At 54.5% G+C, this 10,943-nt stretch overlaps 5 protein-coding genes across 5 annotated transcripts; 2 read left to right on the forward strand and 3 right to left on the reverse strand.

Moving 5' to 3' along the window:
- Positions 1-38: 38 nt before the first annotated feature.
- On the forward strand, positions 39-1,739 carry IWZ02DRAFT_72860 (Alpha/Beta hydrolase protein). Its single transcript, XM_066771126.1, has 3 exons — positions 39-725; positions 791-1,670; positions 1,731-1,739. Exons 1-2 carry the CDS (start codon positions 187-189, stop codon positions 1,473-1,475), a joined length of 1,224 nt encoding a protein of 407 aa, XP_066619766.1. The 5' UTR covers positions 39-186; the 3' UTR covers positions 1,476-1,670; positions 1,731-1,739.
- On the forward strand, positions 1,613-3,319 carry IWZ02DRAFT_72865 (uncharacterized protein). Its single transcript, XM_066771127.1, has 2 exons — positions 1,613-1,670; positions 1,715-3,319. The coding sequence occupies exon 2, from the start codon at positions 1,944-1,946 to the stop codon at positions 3,180-3,182; it is 1,239 nt and encodes a 412-aa protein (XP_066619767.1). The 5' UTR covers positions 1,613-1,670; positions 1,715-1,943; the 3' UTR covers positions 3,183-3,319.
- A 1,056-nt stretch (positions 3,320-4,375) lies between these two features.
- Positions 4,376-5,281, reverse strand: IWZ02DRAFT_460375 (uncharacterized protein). Its single transcript, XM_066768150.1, has one exon. It carries the CDS (start codon positions 5,254-5,256, stop codon positions 4,618-4,620), a length of 639 nt encoding a protein of 212 aa, XP_066619768.1. The 5' UTR covers positions 5,257-5,281; the 3' UTR covers positions 4,376-4,617.
- Positions 5,282-5,716: 435 nt separating this feature from the next.
- On the reverse strand, positions 5,717-8,121 carry IWZ02DRAFT_72910 (general substrate transporter). The gene is made up of 8 exons (XM_066771128.1): positions 7,708-8,121; positions 7,609-7,648; positions 7,357-7,551; positions 7,256-7,307; positions 7,060-7,205; positions 6,314-6,945; positions 6,102-6,252; positions 5,717-6,033 (listed from the first exon to the last, which is right to left on the reverse strand). The coding sequence occupies exons 1-8, from the start codon at positions 7,956-7,958 to the stop codon at positions 5,998-6,000; spliced, it is 1,503 nt and encodes a 500-aa protein (XP_066619769.1). The 5' UTR covers positions 7,959-8,121; the 3' UTR covers positions 5,717-5,997.
- A 1,216-nt stretch (positions 8,122-9,337) lies between these two features.
- Positions 9,338-10,541, reverse strand: IWZ02DRAFT_383634 (ras family protein; the record flags this gene model as incomplete). The annotated part of the gene is made up of 5 exons (XM_066765289.1): positions 9,338-10,066; positions 10,115-10,209; positions 10,262-10,296; positions 10,347-10,411; positions 10,479-10,541. The coding sequence occupies 5 exons, from the start codon at positions 10,539-10,541 to the stop codon at positions 9,338-9,340; spliced, it is 987 nt and encodes a 328-aa protein (XP_066619770.1).
- Between the last annotated feature and the right edge of the window lie 402 nt (positions 10,542-10,943).

The following is a 10,943-nucleotide window of genomic DNA, read 5'->3' on the forward strand; positions in this document are numbered from 1 at the left end:
GCTCGATGACTCCCATGGAAGCCTCACCCGCTTTGGCATGCCATTTGCTCCCTCACACTCTCTCATCTTTCGTCATACCTCAAACTCTTGTACGTTGACGGGACATCCCGCGCACCACGTAACATGCTCCGCCTCTACACCATACGAATCTGGAGCTGACGAGCGCGTCGGGCGCAAGAGGCCAACATGCCACTCTACCGCCTCGCCTCCCGCTCACCGGCCATTTCTGGCAAGAGAAGCTTCAAAACACAGTCGCCATGGCAATCTTATAGACCCAATGGCCGTCAAAACTCCAGACGTTCTGTGCATTCGGGCCTGTCGTCCTTTTCACAAAGACCAAAGACTTCGACGGCCCAAAGTTTTCAACGCCCATCTTACGCCCATCCTTGTCGACGAACCTTTCTTACTGAATCCTTACATCCTGTGCTTATCCCTCCTACTGTATTCCTGATGTGTTTCTTTGGTCTGTGGAGCTACAAAATCATCATGACCATTGTCTTCCAAAATAAGATTATCTACATGCCGTACATGCCTCCTTTCGCCCGCTCCGAAAACATGGAAGACTACGCCAAGCTCTGCAGACCGGTCAAATGGCAGGAAATCTCAATCAAGTCGCTTGATGGGACTAAAATCGCCCTTTGCGCTGGCGAGATCCATCACGGGAAGATTCAGGAGGCCCCTGAGAAGCACTGCCAAAAACGCACAGTCGTCATTTACTTTCAAGGGTGGGCATGAATCAGACCACTGAGCAAGACTACACCTATCCTTTCGGTACGCTGACTCCGCATAGCAATGGAGGCTCAATGCCGCTGAGACTGCCAATGCTGGCTGGAGTCTTGAAAGCACTTGACAGGCAGACCTATGAGCCTGACCGGCGCTTCACTCTTGTAGCCCCTTCATACCGTGGCTTTTGGAAATCGAGGGGGCGAGCTTCCCAAAAAGGTATTGAACGTGATGCAAAGGCGACGCTGCAATGGGTGCATCAAAATTATAGCAGCGAGAATTGCGACTTGAACATTGTCCTCTGGGGGCAGAGTCTTGGGGCGGGTGTAGCAACCAACCTCGCAGCCTGGCACGTCAACCAGGATTCCACAAACCGTCCCAAGATAGCTGGCATCATTCTGGAAACTCCCTTTATCGGAATCAAAGCGATGCTGCTGGCACTGTATCCTCAAAAATGGCTGCCATATCGCTACCTCTGGCCCTTCTTGCGCAATTTCTGGGACTCGGATCAGGCTCTGAGGGACTTTGCCACGAGTAAAGAAAAGAAAGACCTGCCGATTCAAATAATCACCGCTGGTGATGATGAGGTAGTTCCGGCGAGCCAGGCAGACCACTTGCACAGGCTGTGTCAAGAACTTGAGTTGAATGTCAGGCGCAAGGGCATTGTCGGTTCACTTCACAATGAGGTCCCTGACAGAGCCGCGGGTAGGGAGTCTATTGCATCATTCATCAAAGAAGTAAGCCATAGATGATGGAGTGGAACCCGCGGAGAATGTATCAAAGACACTCCGCGCTGCGTAGTGGTTCTTATTCCCAAACAGCAGCCCGTCTCAGGCTTGAGTAAAGTGACGACTTCTGGTGGGTTCCGATCAAAATCTGCTCGTTTCTCGGGCCATCTGGCCAGGTCGAAGTGAAATGCAAGGTGAACATCACATGCCAGCTAAATCGTAAGTCTAATGGCTGTCTCTTCCCCCCGCTGCGGGCTGACCAGAAATCTTGACCACAAGTTCTTCAGCCTCAACCCTCCGACACCTTACCATCCACAACATCGTCGATCCAGCTTGATCAACCTCGATTCTATCACCATGTTGCTTTGCAAACCGCAACCGATCCCGATTCGCTAACGTCAAGTCTGCTTGAAGCTAGCTACTTCAACCAAGATCTACTCACTCGCCAGGTCTTGCATCACGAGCAGGTCGCCACCTCTCCTTGCTCGCGAAATGGACCAGTACTATCGCAACGAAAACCTCAGACGCGACACCAAGTCGATGGACAAGTCGTCAATCAGTTCTTCCAGTTCATGTAGGAGAAGTTTGGACTCGGCATACACCGAGTCCGTGTCGTCAAATACCTCGATCCTTGAATGCTCAACCACCGGGTCCGACAAAATCATCACTGAACGAATTGAGGCAGAAGTCGACCGGATTAGTACAGAGATGGCACAATGCAGCTTCATGAACGATGGGCTGCGCCTACAGCACTGGAACTCTTCACTCGATGATCTTGCTGCCACCAAACAAGACCCAACGTTCCCGATGCCTCATATTCAGGACATGTCTTTAGCTCTGACTGATCCACACGTCCTCGGCGATCCGATTTTCATGAGCTCTGTCGGCTTTGAGGTTGGACCTGGAGGTTTGCAGATTGGACAGTGCAGCTACCTCAACCTGTCGACCAACGACTGCTGCAGTATGCGGATCACTGGACCTACTCGTCCTAGTGACAGGCCACGCTTCCAGCTGGTCGTGGCCACAACCGTGATGGATGTCAAGACCACGCATAGGCACTGGAAGCTCTGCTCGATTTACGACATTACGGAGGCGATCAACGAGATGGCAACAGCAAGGTTGACGGACATTCTGGATACGCAATCAAAGCCAGCTCAAGCAGGCAACAAATTGGACGTCTCCCTCAAGTATCTGGAAGGAAGCAAGTCTCCAGATGAGCCATTCGACTGGAACGCGTTTATTGAAGATGATCTGACGCCACTCAACACCCAAAGCGCAGCCAAGCCGAATAGGGAGGAACCCCGCCCAGCAACAAAATCTCTCGATACTCCGGCAGACATCACAAGCTTCCTTCAGAGCGTATCACTCATGCGATCCCGAGCAAAGAAGTTCTTCATCCTCACCCCACGCCCACTCGAGCACCGCAAACGTACCCTCGCCCAAGTCCTGCGGCGCAAGAAGTCCATCTGGGCCATCGAAATCGCCAACCTCAGCGTCAGCTTCGTCTCCAGCGAGTTGCTCCAGGAGACGGAGGTCCTCGACCGCCTGGCCAGCCACCTCCGCCGCTGCACGGCCGAAAGCGTCACCAAGTGCTTCGACGACGGCGAGGGCTTTGAGTGGCGCGCTACGCTGCGGCCAGGCATCGAGACTGCCATCAATTGCTTTCCTGTCGATAATGGTCGCGTGGCGATGGCGCGAGAGGTCTGGTGGGTTTGCTTCGTTGAGGTTTGATTTCCTGCTTGTTCCAAGACATCCTCTTCAGCCTACCGACGTTGAGTCCGAGTGTCCGAGTTCACTGTGACGCATCGCGATCAAGGGAATCTGGCGCCGCAAACGGACCTTCCTCGTGCACGCCCATCGCCCAGTTTGTAACCGGATCGCGCGCTGCTTGAGCAACTCGATAACTGCAATACGACCACGGCGCCAACCGGACGTCTCTCAGTCACGCAGCAACTGCACACATTGACAATTGGCGCAGCATCTCACTTCTCAATCATTAGATCTGATGCGCATGATTCTCATCATCCGGACAAAACACTACTCCTTTTACACATGCTCGCTTTTTCAACAGTCTTTTTGGATTCTCTGGCTTCGTTCATCTTCTGGAGCCTGCAGTATTTGCTGCCGAGTGCTCTCACAACTTCCATTTGGTCATTTTGGTTTGGTCAATTTCCTAGCGTTACCTTTTTGATGGACGGAGCCATCTAGTGCGTGGTTTGATTTCTACTTTTGCTGCATCTTCGAGGTTTTCAAGGTTTTCAAGTCCACTCAATATAGATCTTCTCCACTCGGCTTCGCTCACATCCCCCTATGCATGCCTCCTCCCCCCACCTATGAACCGCTTCAAACAAGCCTCACCTCCGTTCCTCTCCTTCCGCACCTACTGCCAATCCCCTGAGCCCTGGCGTTCCTTGCCATTCTTTCCCTTCTTTCCTTTCTCGCTCCGACATCCAGTTTCCGAACCAGCCCAGCGAACATCTCCCTTTCCACCGTCTTCCACGCGAGCCGCTGCTCGCCATTCGCAAGTCTCTCCTTCTCCCGCCGCAAGACCCTCTCTTCACTCTTTAGCGCTTCCAAGAACCTCCACAACTTGGCGTAATCACCATCGCGATTATTTGCGTCGAGCGCTCGCACCAGTCGAGGGAGCAGCCTCGCGGCATTCCCGTCCTGCGGCCCAGCTACAGCGCTGCTCGCACTAGACGGCACAGGGGCGGCGGCGGCAGCAGCAACAACAGCCACCCGCGCCGCCGCCTCCAGCAAGTCGTCGTCCTCTGCAAACGCTGCAATGTCTGTCCGCGATAGGAGTACTTGACAGTGCGCGAGGCGCAGCGCCGGAAGGCCCCAGCTGCCCGCTCCGCTGTGCTCCTCATCGAACGACGACTCCGACTCGCCCGCACTTGCTTGAAGATTGCCTAGCACGCGGCGCACGAGATCCAGCTCGACGGCCGAGAGCCGCGGGTCGAGGAATTGGAAGTGTGCGTTGATTCTCTGATTCAGTGACTCTTGCGGCGTGGCAGCCGTGTCCAGGGGAGTTGCGTAGAGATAGGCGAGGTCGGTGGCAAGATCGTGTTGGATGGCGATGTGGATGGCGGCGCGGTGGTCCTCGGGGGGATATGTCGTGGTGATTTCGCAGGCGAGATGGACCTGTTGAGTTCATTGGTTGAGGTTAGTTGGGCAGGTAGGTGGGAGAAGTTTGGGGTATGCATGGATGGAAAGTGCGAGGGGGCAAAGTGAACGAAAGAAAGAAAGAAAGGAAGGAAGGTGCGGGACTTGCGAGATATTCTACTCTCATTCGCGCCTCGGCTACGATTGTAGCAGGGTCGAGACGAGAATCGGTGGTGAGCTCGTCTGGTGTTGGATCCCTCTGGTCTGCTGCTTTTTCACTGTCTTCCTCTGCTTCGTCGATTCTTTCCAGCAGCACCGGGGGCGCCCCATTATCATTGTCCCTACCACCATTATCCTCGCCTTTACCTCTCTCTTCCTGCTCTTTCTCCTCATCCTTCTCCCTGGCGCGATCCAACTTCGCCAACAACTTGACTATGCCCAACACGACCACCATTCCCAAAACCGCAACCAACGCAAATAGCTGCGCGTCTGCGATACAACACTCCTGCCATGTGTCCTCGCCAATCAGGCCCGAGTATGAGAAGCGGCAGGCACGGTAGGAAACTGTGCCGAAGCCGTCATAGGGAGAAGACAGCAACCCCATAGCCACGACGACGACGAAACTAACAAGACGCAAGACTGCCGCCGGGGGACCCTGATCCTGATCACCTTGCCCATCTCCTTCCGTTGTTCGTTGCATCTCCCAGAGCCACCGCACAATCGTACGTGGCCGACACAGCACCACAAAGTAGTACAAAGCCCTGAACCCTACAGGCACATCGAAGAGCTCGACGCAGTGCAGAAGCGTCAGGTAAAAGACGCCTTTCCAGCCGACGCAGACGCCGTAGAGCAGCGCGGCGACGTTGCTCGTCACTTCTTCGCCGAACGTGACGACGCGGAGGAAGGCGCTGAGCTCGACGACGTGGCCCGTTTCGTCTTGTCGGGAAAGAGTCGTCCAGAGGCCGTGAGATGATGTTGCGCGCAGATCAGGGCGGTTGAGCGTGCTTTGGAGAAGGAGGGAGGACGTTTCTTTGTTTCTGGATATTGTGTGAAGGGAAGCCATGATTATGATGCAACATGCGGCCACGATGCTTGCGCTGTGGGCGTTCCAGACGGGTTGCTGGTCAGAGGGCATGGAGGCGACTTCAGGAAAGGGGTGTTGGAGATTGGGTACGGGGAAGATCAGACCAATGGTGAAGATGTGGTAAGAACTTGAACTCGAAGATACAATGGGGGAAATGCGTGTTGATTTCTAGAATTTCAGCAAGATCCCCACCCCCCGGCGTTTCACAGTAAACGCATAGTCCAAGGAAGCAGCACTTTGTCCAAGGATGAGGTGCAGTAAGCCATTCGTTAGACGCTAGACATGCCCGAGCAACAAAACACTGTTTGCATACAGACAGATGTCTCAGAACCACGAAGCAAATCATGAAAGACCGAACTAATACGTGTAGCGGAAGCCTCTGTCTCCCTCATTCTACGCCAAACGTCGTCAGTCGAAACCGAGAGACGGAGGGAATTAAGGGGTAGGGAGTCGAGACTTACGTCTGGATCTTCGAGGACGACTTCGCCCCTCGCCGCTCTTCTGTTGGCGACGCGGAAAATGGCTCCCAGGATGATGACTACTATCATGTTCATCAGCGCGCACGCTATGCACGCGTAGATGCCGGGGCGGTATCCGGGGGCGTCTTGAGTCCTGTGGTAAGACATTAGCATGGCGCGGCCGCGCAACCGAAACGCGCAGCGGCAAGGCTCACCTGAACACCAAGCTCCCAGCGATACCGCCAATGCCGCCAAAGCCAACCAGCGTGGCGCTGCAAAAGGCGCGCTTCCACTGGCCCCTGATGTTGTTTGCCTGGTAGCTCATGGTAGCCGGAACATTGGCATTAGCGCCCGCCGTCGTCAGGAAGACGCCAAAGTAGCGGACGCCGGGCGTCTTGTGGAAGCCCATGATGGGCAGCCCGACGAGGCAGATGATCATGTTGAACAGGATGATGGGGCCGCGCAGCTTCCAGCGGTCGCCGACGTAACCGTCCCCGTAGATGATGATTGCGGCGAAGACGTAAGGTGGTGCTACTAGGCACTGCGACGCGCCGATGCTGAAGCCCATGTTTTCGTGAAGGATGATGGGAAGGAAGTATGCGAGTGCGTAGAGGGGGGTCGTCGTGCCGAAGAAGATCAGCGCGTACCCCCAGATCTTCAGGTCCAGTCCTGCGCCAAAGAATTTGCGCGCTGTGAAAGGCTCAGTATTGGCGTCGCCGCGGTCTGCATTGACGCGCGCGATGATGAAGGCTTTTTCGCGCTCGTTGAGGAAGCGCCAGGATTCGTGCTTGGAGTCTGGGAAGCCGACCAAGGCAAAGTAGCCACCGATGCCAACGACGCACGTGAGCTGTGATGGAAACGTTAGAAAGTGAAGCTATCGAAATGTCCGCGGGTAAGTCGAGATGTCAAAAAGGGGCAGTTCCATCCTTTGATACAATATCTGAACGGATGCGATACATACCACACCCTCGATTATGAAGATCCACCGCCAACCGCTAAGATTTGACAGGCCATCCATTTGCATGAGTCCATAGGCGAGAATGCCAGCGCATGCTGAGGCGACGCAGCCGATCATGTAAAAGACAGAGTAGCGCCTGCCCATGTCGTCTATTTGCGCAATTCAGCAGCTCGTCTCAAGAGGTTTAGGAGACACTTACACCTGACATACCAAGTAGACAAGAGATAGACAGCGCTGGGGAAGAAACCAGCCTGCAGAATTCAGCAATGTCCCAACCAAAGCAGTCGTTGGCAAACTTACCTCGAAAACTCCCAACAGCGCTCGAAGTCCAGCAAGAGCATTCCATGTGTGAATGAAGCCCATGCCAATCATGGTAGCTCCCCAGAATACGCAAATCGTGGCAAGATGTAAACGCGGGCCGACCTTCCGCACAATGCCGGTCGAGAGAGGTTGGAAGACGACATAGGTGATGAAGAAGACGAGGGTGACGAGAGACTTGTGCGCTCACATCAGTTGAGTCTTGTAAGAAAGGGGCTTGTCTTTGGGACTCACGTAGCGATAGCCTTTCTTCATGTCGAGTTCAACTTGCATGCTGCGAAACGTTGTCAGCAAACTCGCCCCAGACCATGGACTTGGGCCAGGAGAACTTACCCGGCAATGCTGGCGGCAGACAGATTCGACCTGTCCATCAGACTGATACAGTACATGACGCCCACCGTCACCACCAAGCGTCTATCGATTCTGTGAATCAGCTTCTTCTGCTCCGCCGGCGTGAAGCCGAACGAAGCTACCGCATCTTGCGTCTTGTCGGATCCATTCGGGTAAACGTGGTCGATGTGTTCGGGCTGATTCTTTTCCAGCTCTGCAGACGCATTCGCTTTGTCGTCAGGAGAAGTAGACATGGCCAACGAAGAACGTCAGGGAGTGACGTGAAGCAAAAAAATTGGCCTGGAAGCTTTCGGTGACACTTTGGCTGCTAGTCCCTTTTTACAGCGTCGTCGTCGACGTCGTGCCCCGCATTGCTGGGTCACCGCCAAGGGTCAAAGTCAAAGCCCATGATGATCCTGAGCGACACCCTCGGGTGACGCGCCCTCAAATTTCTTGGCTGTCTACTTGTGGCAAGCACGCAGTTGAGGAGAAGCGCGTCCGTGGGGGGAAATGGTCTTCTCTAGTAGTGTGGGGGAAGCAAGCTTCCGGCACTAGACAGGCATCTTGAACTCCGGAGTAAATGTGTGTGGACAGGGATAATCCGGGGCCCTGCAATTGCATGGGAAAACCCCTTGATGACCGGTGTGTGGGTCTCTTTTTTTGTTTTTTCCTTTGTTCGTGGCGTCTTCGGAGCATGTTTGTTATCCGTCTGGGCCGCCCGCTTGTTGAGTTCCACTAAGCCAAGGTTGCTGCCGCGCTGCGGGTCGTTGAATGGCTTGGCGGCGTCCAATCATGCGCAAAAGGATCAGCTTGATGACAAGCTGGCGAACTCAACGGCTGTTGGCATGAGTCTTGGGGTTTTTGAACCAGTCGACCTGCCTTGACTTGGGTCTACACCACATAAAGATATCTGACTCGCAGGAAGCCTCCTTCGTGTCCTGGAGAGCGACAGCGAGGGCTTCGATATCCATCTGAGTTGGCCAATACAAGCTTCTAGAAAAAAAGTTGCTTTGGATTGGTCAGTCTTTGAGCTTGTTATCCAGAGTCTGCATTCGCCCGGGTCGAGGGGGAAATGCATGATGTCGTCAAGGTGTGGTGCTCTCCAGTCACTTCGTAGATACTCCGCTTCCGAGATGCCGATGTGGCTGCAAGCCCCGGGATGTGACGTGTAGTGGACGCGGCAATGGAGCATAGCATCCTGGAAAACCTAGCTCAATTAGCTGGCAGAGAAAGAAGTCTGACGTGCTCCCCGACAGAGCAAGTGCAATGGCAACATTGTTTGCCAAAGAACCTTGCAAGAATGATGCAGGTTCTAATAGATAAATGAGGCGGCCAAGTGTTCGAGAACAACTCCCAAGGCAGTGCCGCCTAGTCAGCTGGTCTCGCCTGGGCGTATTACTTAAACGTCATGTCAGTCTTTCGCCAGTCCACATTACACGCGCAAGATATGTCCATGAAGAAGTTGGTCCCGCACGACGCGTGGTTTCAACGACAGATGGGGATTACGAAGAGCCGCATGCAACCAGGTACTGAAATGCGCGGGGGACAGGAATGATCCGGGGCCTCTACCAAAACGCCCCGCGAACGAGACCAAGCCATGGAGGGAACAACCAAATGGAAGCAAGATCTCGTGCTAACAGCATCCCCCTCTTCTCCGCGATCCTGGAATTCGGAAAACTTCTTCCCATTCTTGCACCCCAGTCAATAGAGCGGTTCCCCGGTGTTTGCCTTTGCGCCGACGCCTGGTGCCCGCGCCATCTGTGGTGCCGCTTTTGATGCTGCCATCATCATCGAAATATCCGCTCCAACCACCACTGTCACCGTATTGGATGCCGCTTTGCGGGTCGTCAGGATCTATCTCGCCAATTTCGATTTTGGTCAAGATCATCCGCGCCAGACGCGCAAAGAGCTCTTCAACGTTGTCGCCAGAAAGCGCCGAGACCTCCATGCTGACTGGAATAGAGACGTCTGTCGCCCACCGCGTTGATATGTCGACAGGAACTTCTCTCCCTTCTGCTGCAGTGGTTGCAGTACTCTGTGTTCCAAATCCGATGCCTCTGTTTGATCTCATGGATCCCCAAGCTGCTGTGCTGCTTGTACTTGAAGGTGTGGGAAGCGGTTCGTCGATCAAGGTAGGTTCCACCTCGAAATGTGATTCTCCATCTGCAAGATCGGTCTTGTTCCCTGCGAGGATGACGGTAAGGTCCGGGGAAGCGAGGGCTCGGGCGTCGTTGAGGAAGGTAGGGAGAGCTCTAAAGGAGGCGTACGAGGCAATGTCGTACACTAGAATCGCGCCCGCAGCGCCACGATAGTAGGAGCGGGAGACGGCGCGGAAGCGTTCGGTCCCTGCAGTATCCCAAAGCTGCCATGATGAGTGGATGTTTGTCGGTATGGAGCCGAGTATAGCTACCTGGAGCTTTATACGCTTTCGTCGCGCACCAGTGCCGACCTTGATAATCTTGGACGCGAACTCGACGCCGATTGTTTGCGAGGAATAGACTCTCCCTACGCGGAATACTTAGAACCGTGTCCATGGAGGAATATCAGAAAATCATACACTCATTCTTGACGAAGCGATGCAACAGGCACGACCTAGAAGGGTCAGGATTCGGTCGCCGGGTAGCTTGGGGGAAGGCGCCTACTTTCCACAGCCACTTGGCCCGAGCAGTATAATCTTGGCGAGATAGTCGTACATGCTTCCAAGCTCCTGGTCGAAAATGTCATCGTCGGGCGGCTCTCATCTGGAGGAAGCGAAGTTGGAGTGGTTGGCGTACCTGGTCGCGAACGACGTTGGAAGAGTTGGTGGACGCCGCCGAGGGCGCCCTTTGGCGAACCATGACAGCGGAGTGGAGTAGAGGTGGGTCGAGGGAGAGGAAGGAGCAGTGTGGTGTGGAGGAGCAAAATGACGTGAAGGGAATGGTAATGGGTGTAGGCTGGGGATGCCGGCGGTGGTGGTAACGGCGACAGCGCATCGAGCGGCGGGCATGGATGAGCGCAACGCGCCGTTCGCATGGCCCGCCGCGTGGTCCTCGCTTGCTACGGCACGATCCGAAGTCAGGTGCAAGACTCGGAGAGAAAAGCCACCACTAGCATCTTGGGCGTTGTGCAGGACAATGGCCGAAAAAGACTACATTACATGTATCGTTTGATCCATTCGAGACACGACTTATCCAAAGGGCCTGCTTCACGTCCAAGTCGCTGTCTGTCTGGAGCCCGAATCCAAAGCAAAGCATGGGCTC

Source organism: Phyllosticta citriasiana, assembly GCF_038021145.1.
Source record: "Phyllosticta citriasiana strain CBS 120426 chromosome Unknown IWZ02scaffold_13, whole genome shotgun sequence".
Classification (NCBI taxonomy): Eukaryota; Fungi; Ascomycota; class Dothideomycetes; order Botryosphaeriales; family Phyllostictaceae; genus Phyllosticta; species Phyllosticta citriasiana.

Bases quoted from the DNA above. Each gene is read 5' to 3' on its own strand.
- IWZ02DRAFT_72865 (XM_066771127.1), top strand. From the start codon at position 1,944: ATGGACCAGTACTATCGCAACGAAAACCTCAGACGCGACACCAAGTCG.
- IWZ02DRAFT_72860 (XM_066771126.1), top strand. From the start codon at position 187: ATGCCACTCTACCGCCTCGCCTCCCGCTCACCGGCCATTTCTGGCAAG. The intron at 726-790 runs GTGGGCATGAAT...GACTCCGCATAG, and splicing joins GTCGTCATTTACTTTCAAGG to CAATGGAGGCTCAATGCCGC.
- IWZ02DRAFT_72910 (XM_066771128.1), bottom strand. From the start codon at position 7,958: ATGTCTACTTCTCCTGACGACAAAGCGAATGCGTCTGCAGAGCTGGAA. The intron at 7,206-7,255 runs GTAAGTGTCTCC...TTGCGCAAATAG, and splicing joins GTCTACTTGGTATGTCAGGT to ACGACATGGGCAGGCGCTAC. The intron at 6,034-6,101 runs GTAAGTCTCGAC...CGTTTGGCGTAG, and splicing joins TCGTCCTCGAAGATCCAGAC to AATGAGGGAGACAGAGGCTT.
- IWZ02DRAFT_460375 (XM_066768150.1), bottom strand. From the start codon at position 5,256: ATGCAACGAACAACGGAAGGAGATGGGCAAGGTGATCAGGATCAGGGT.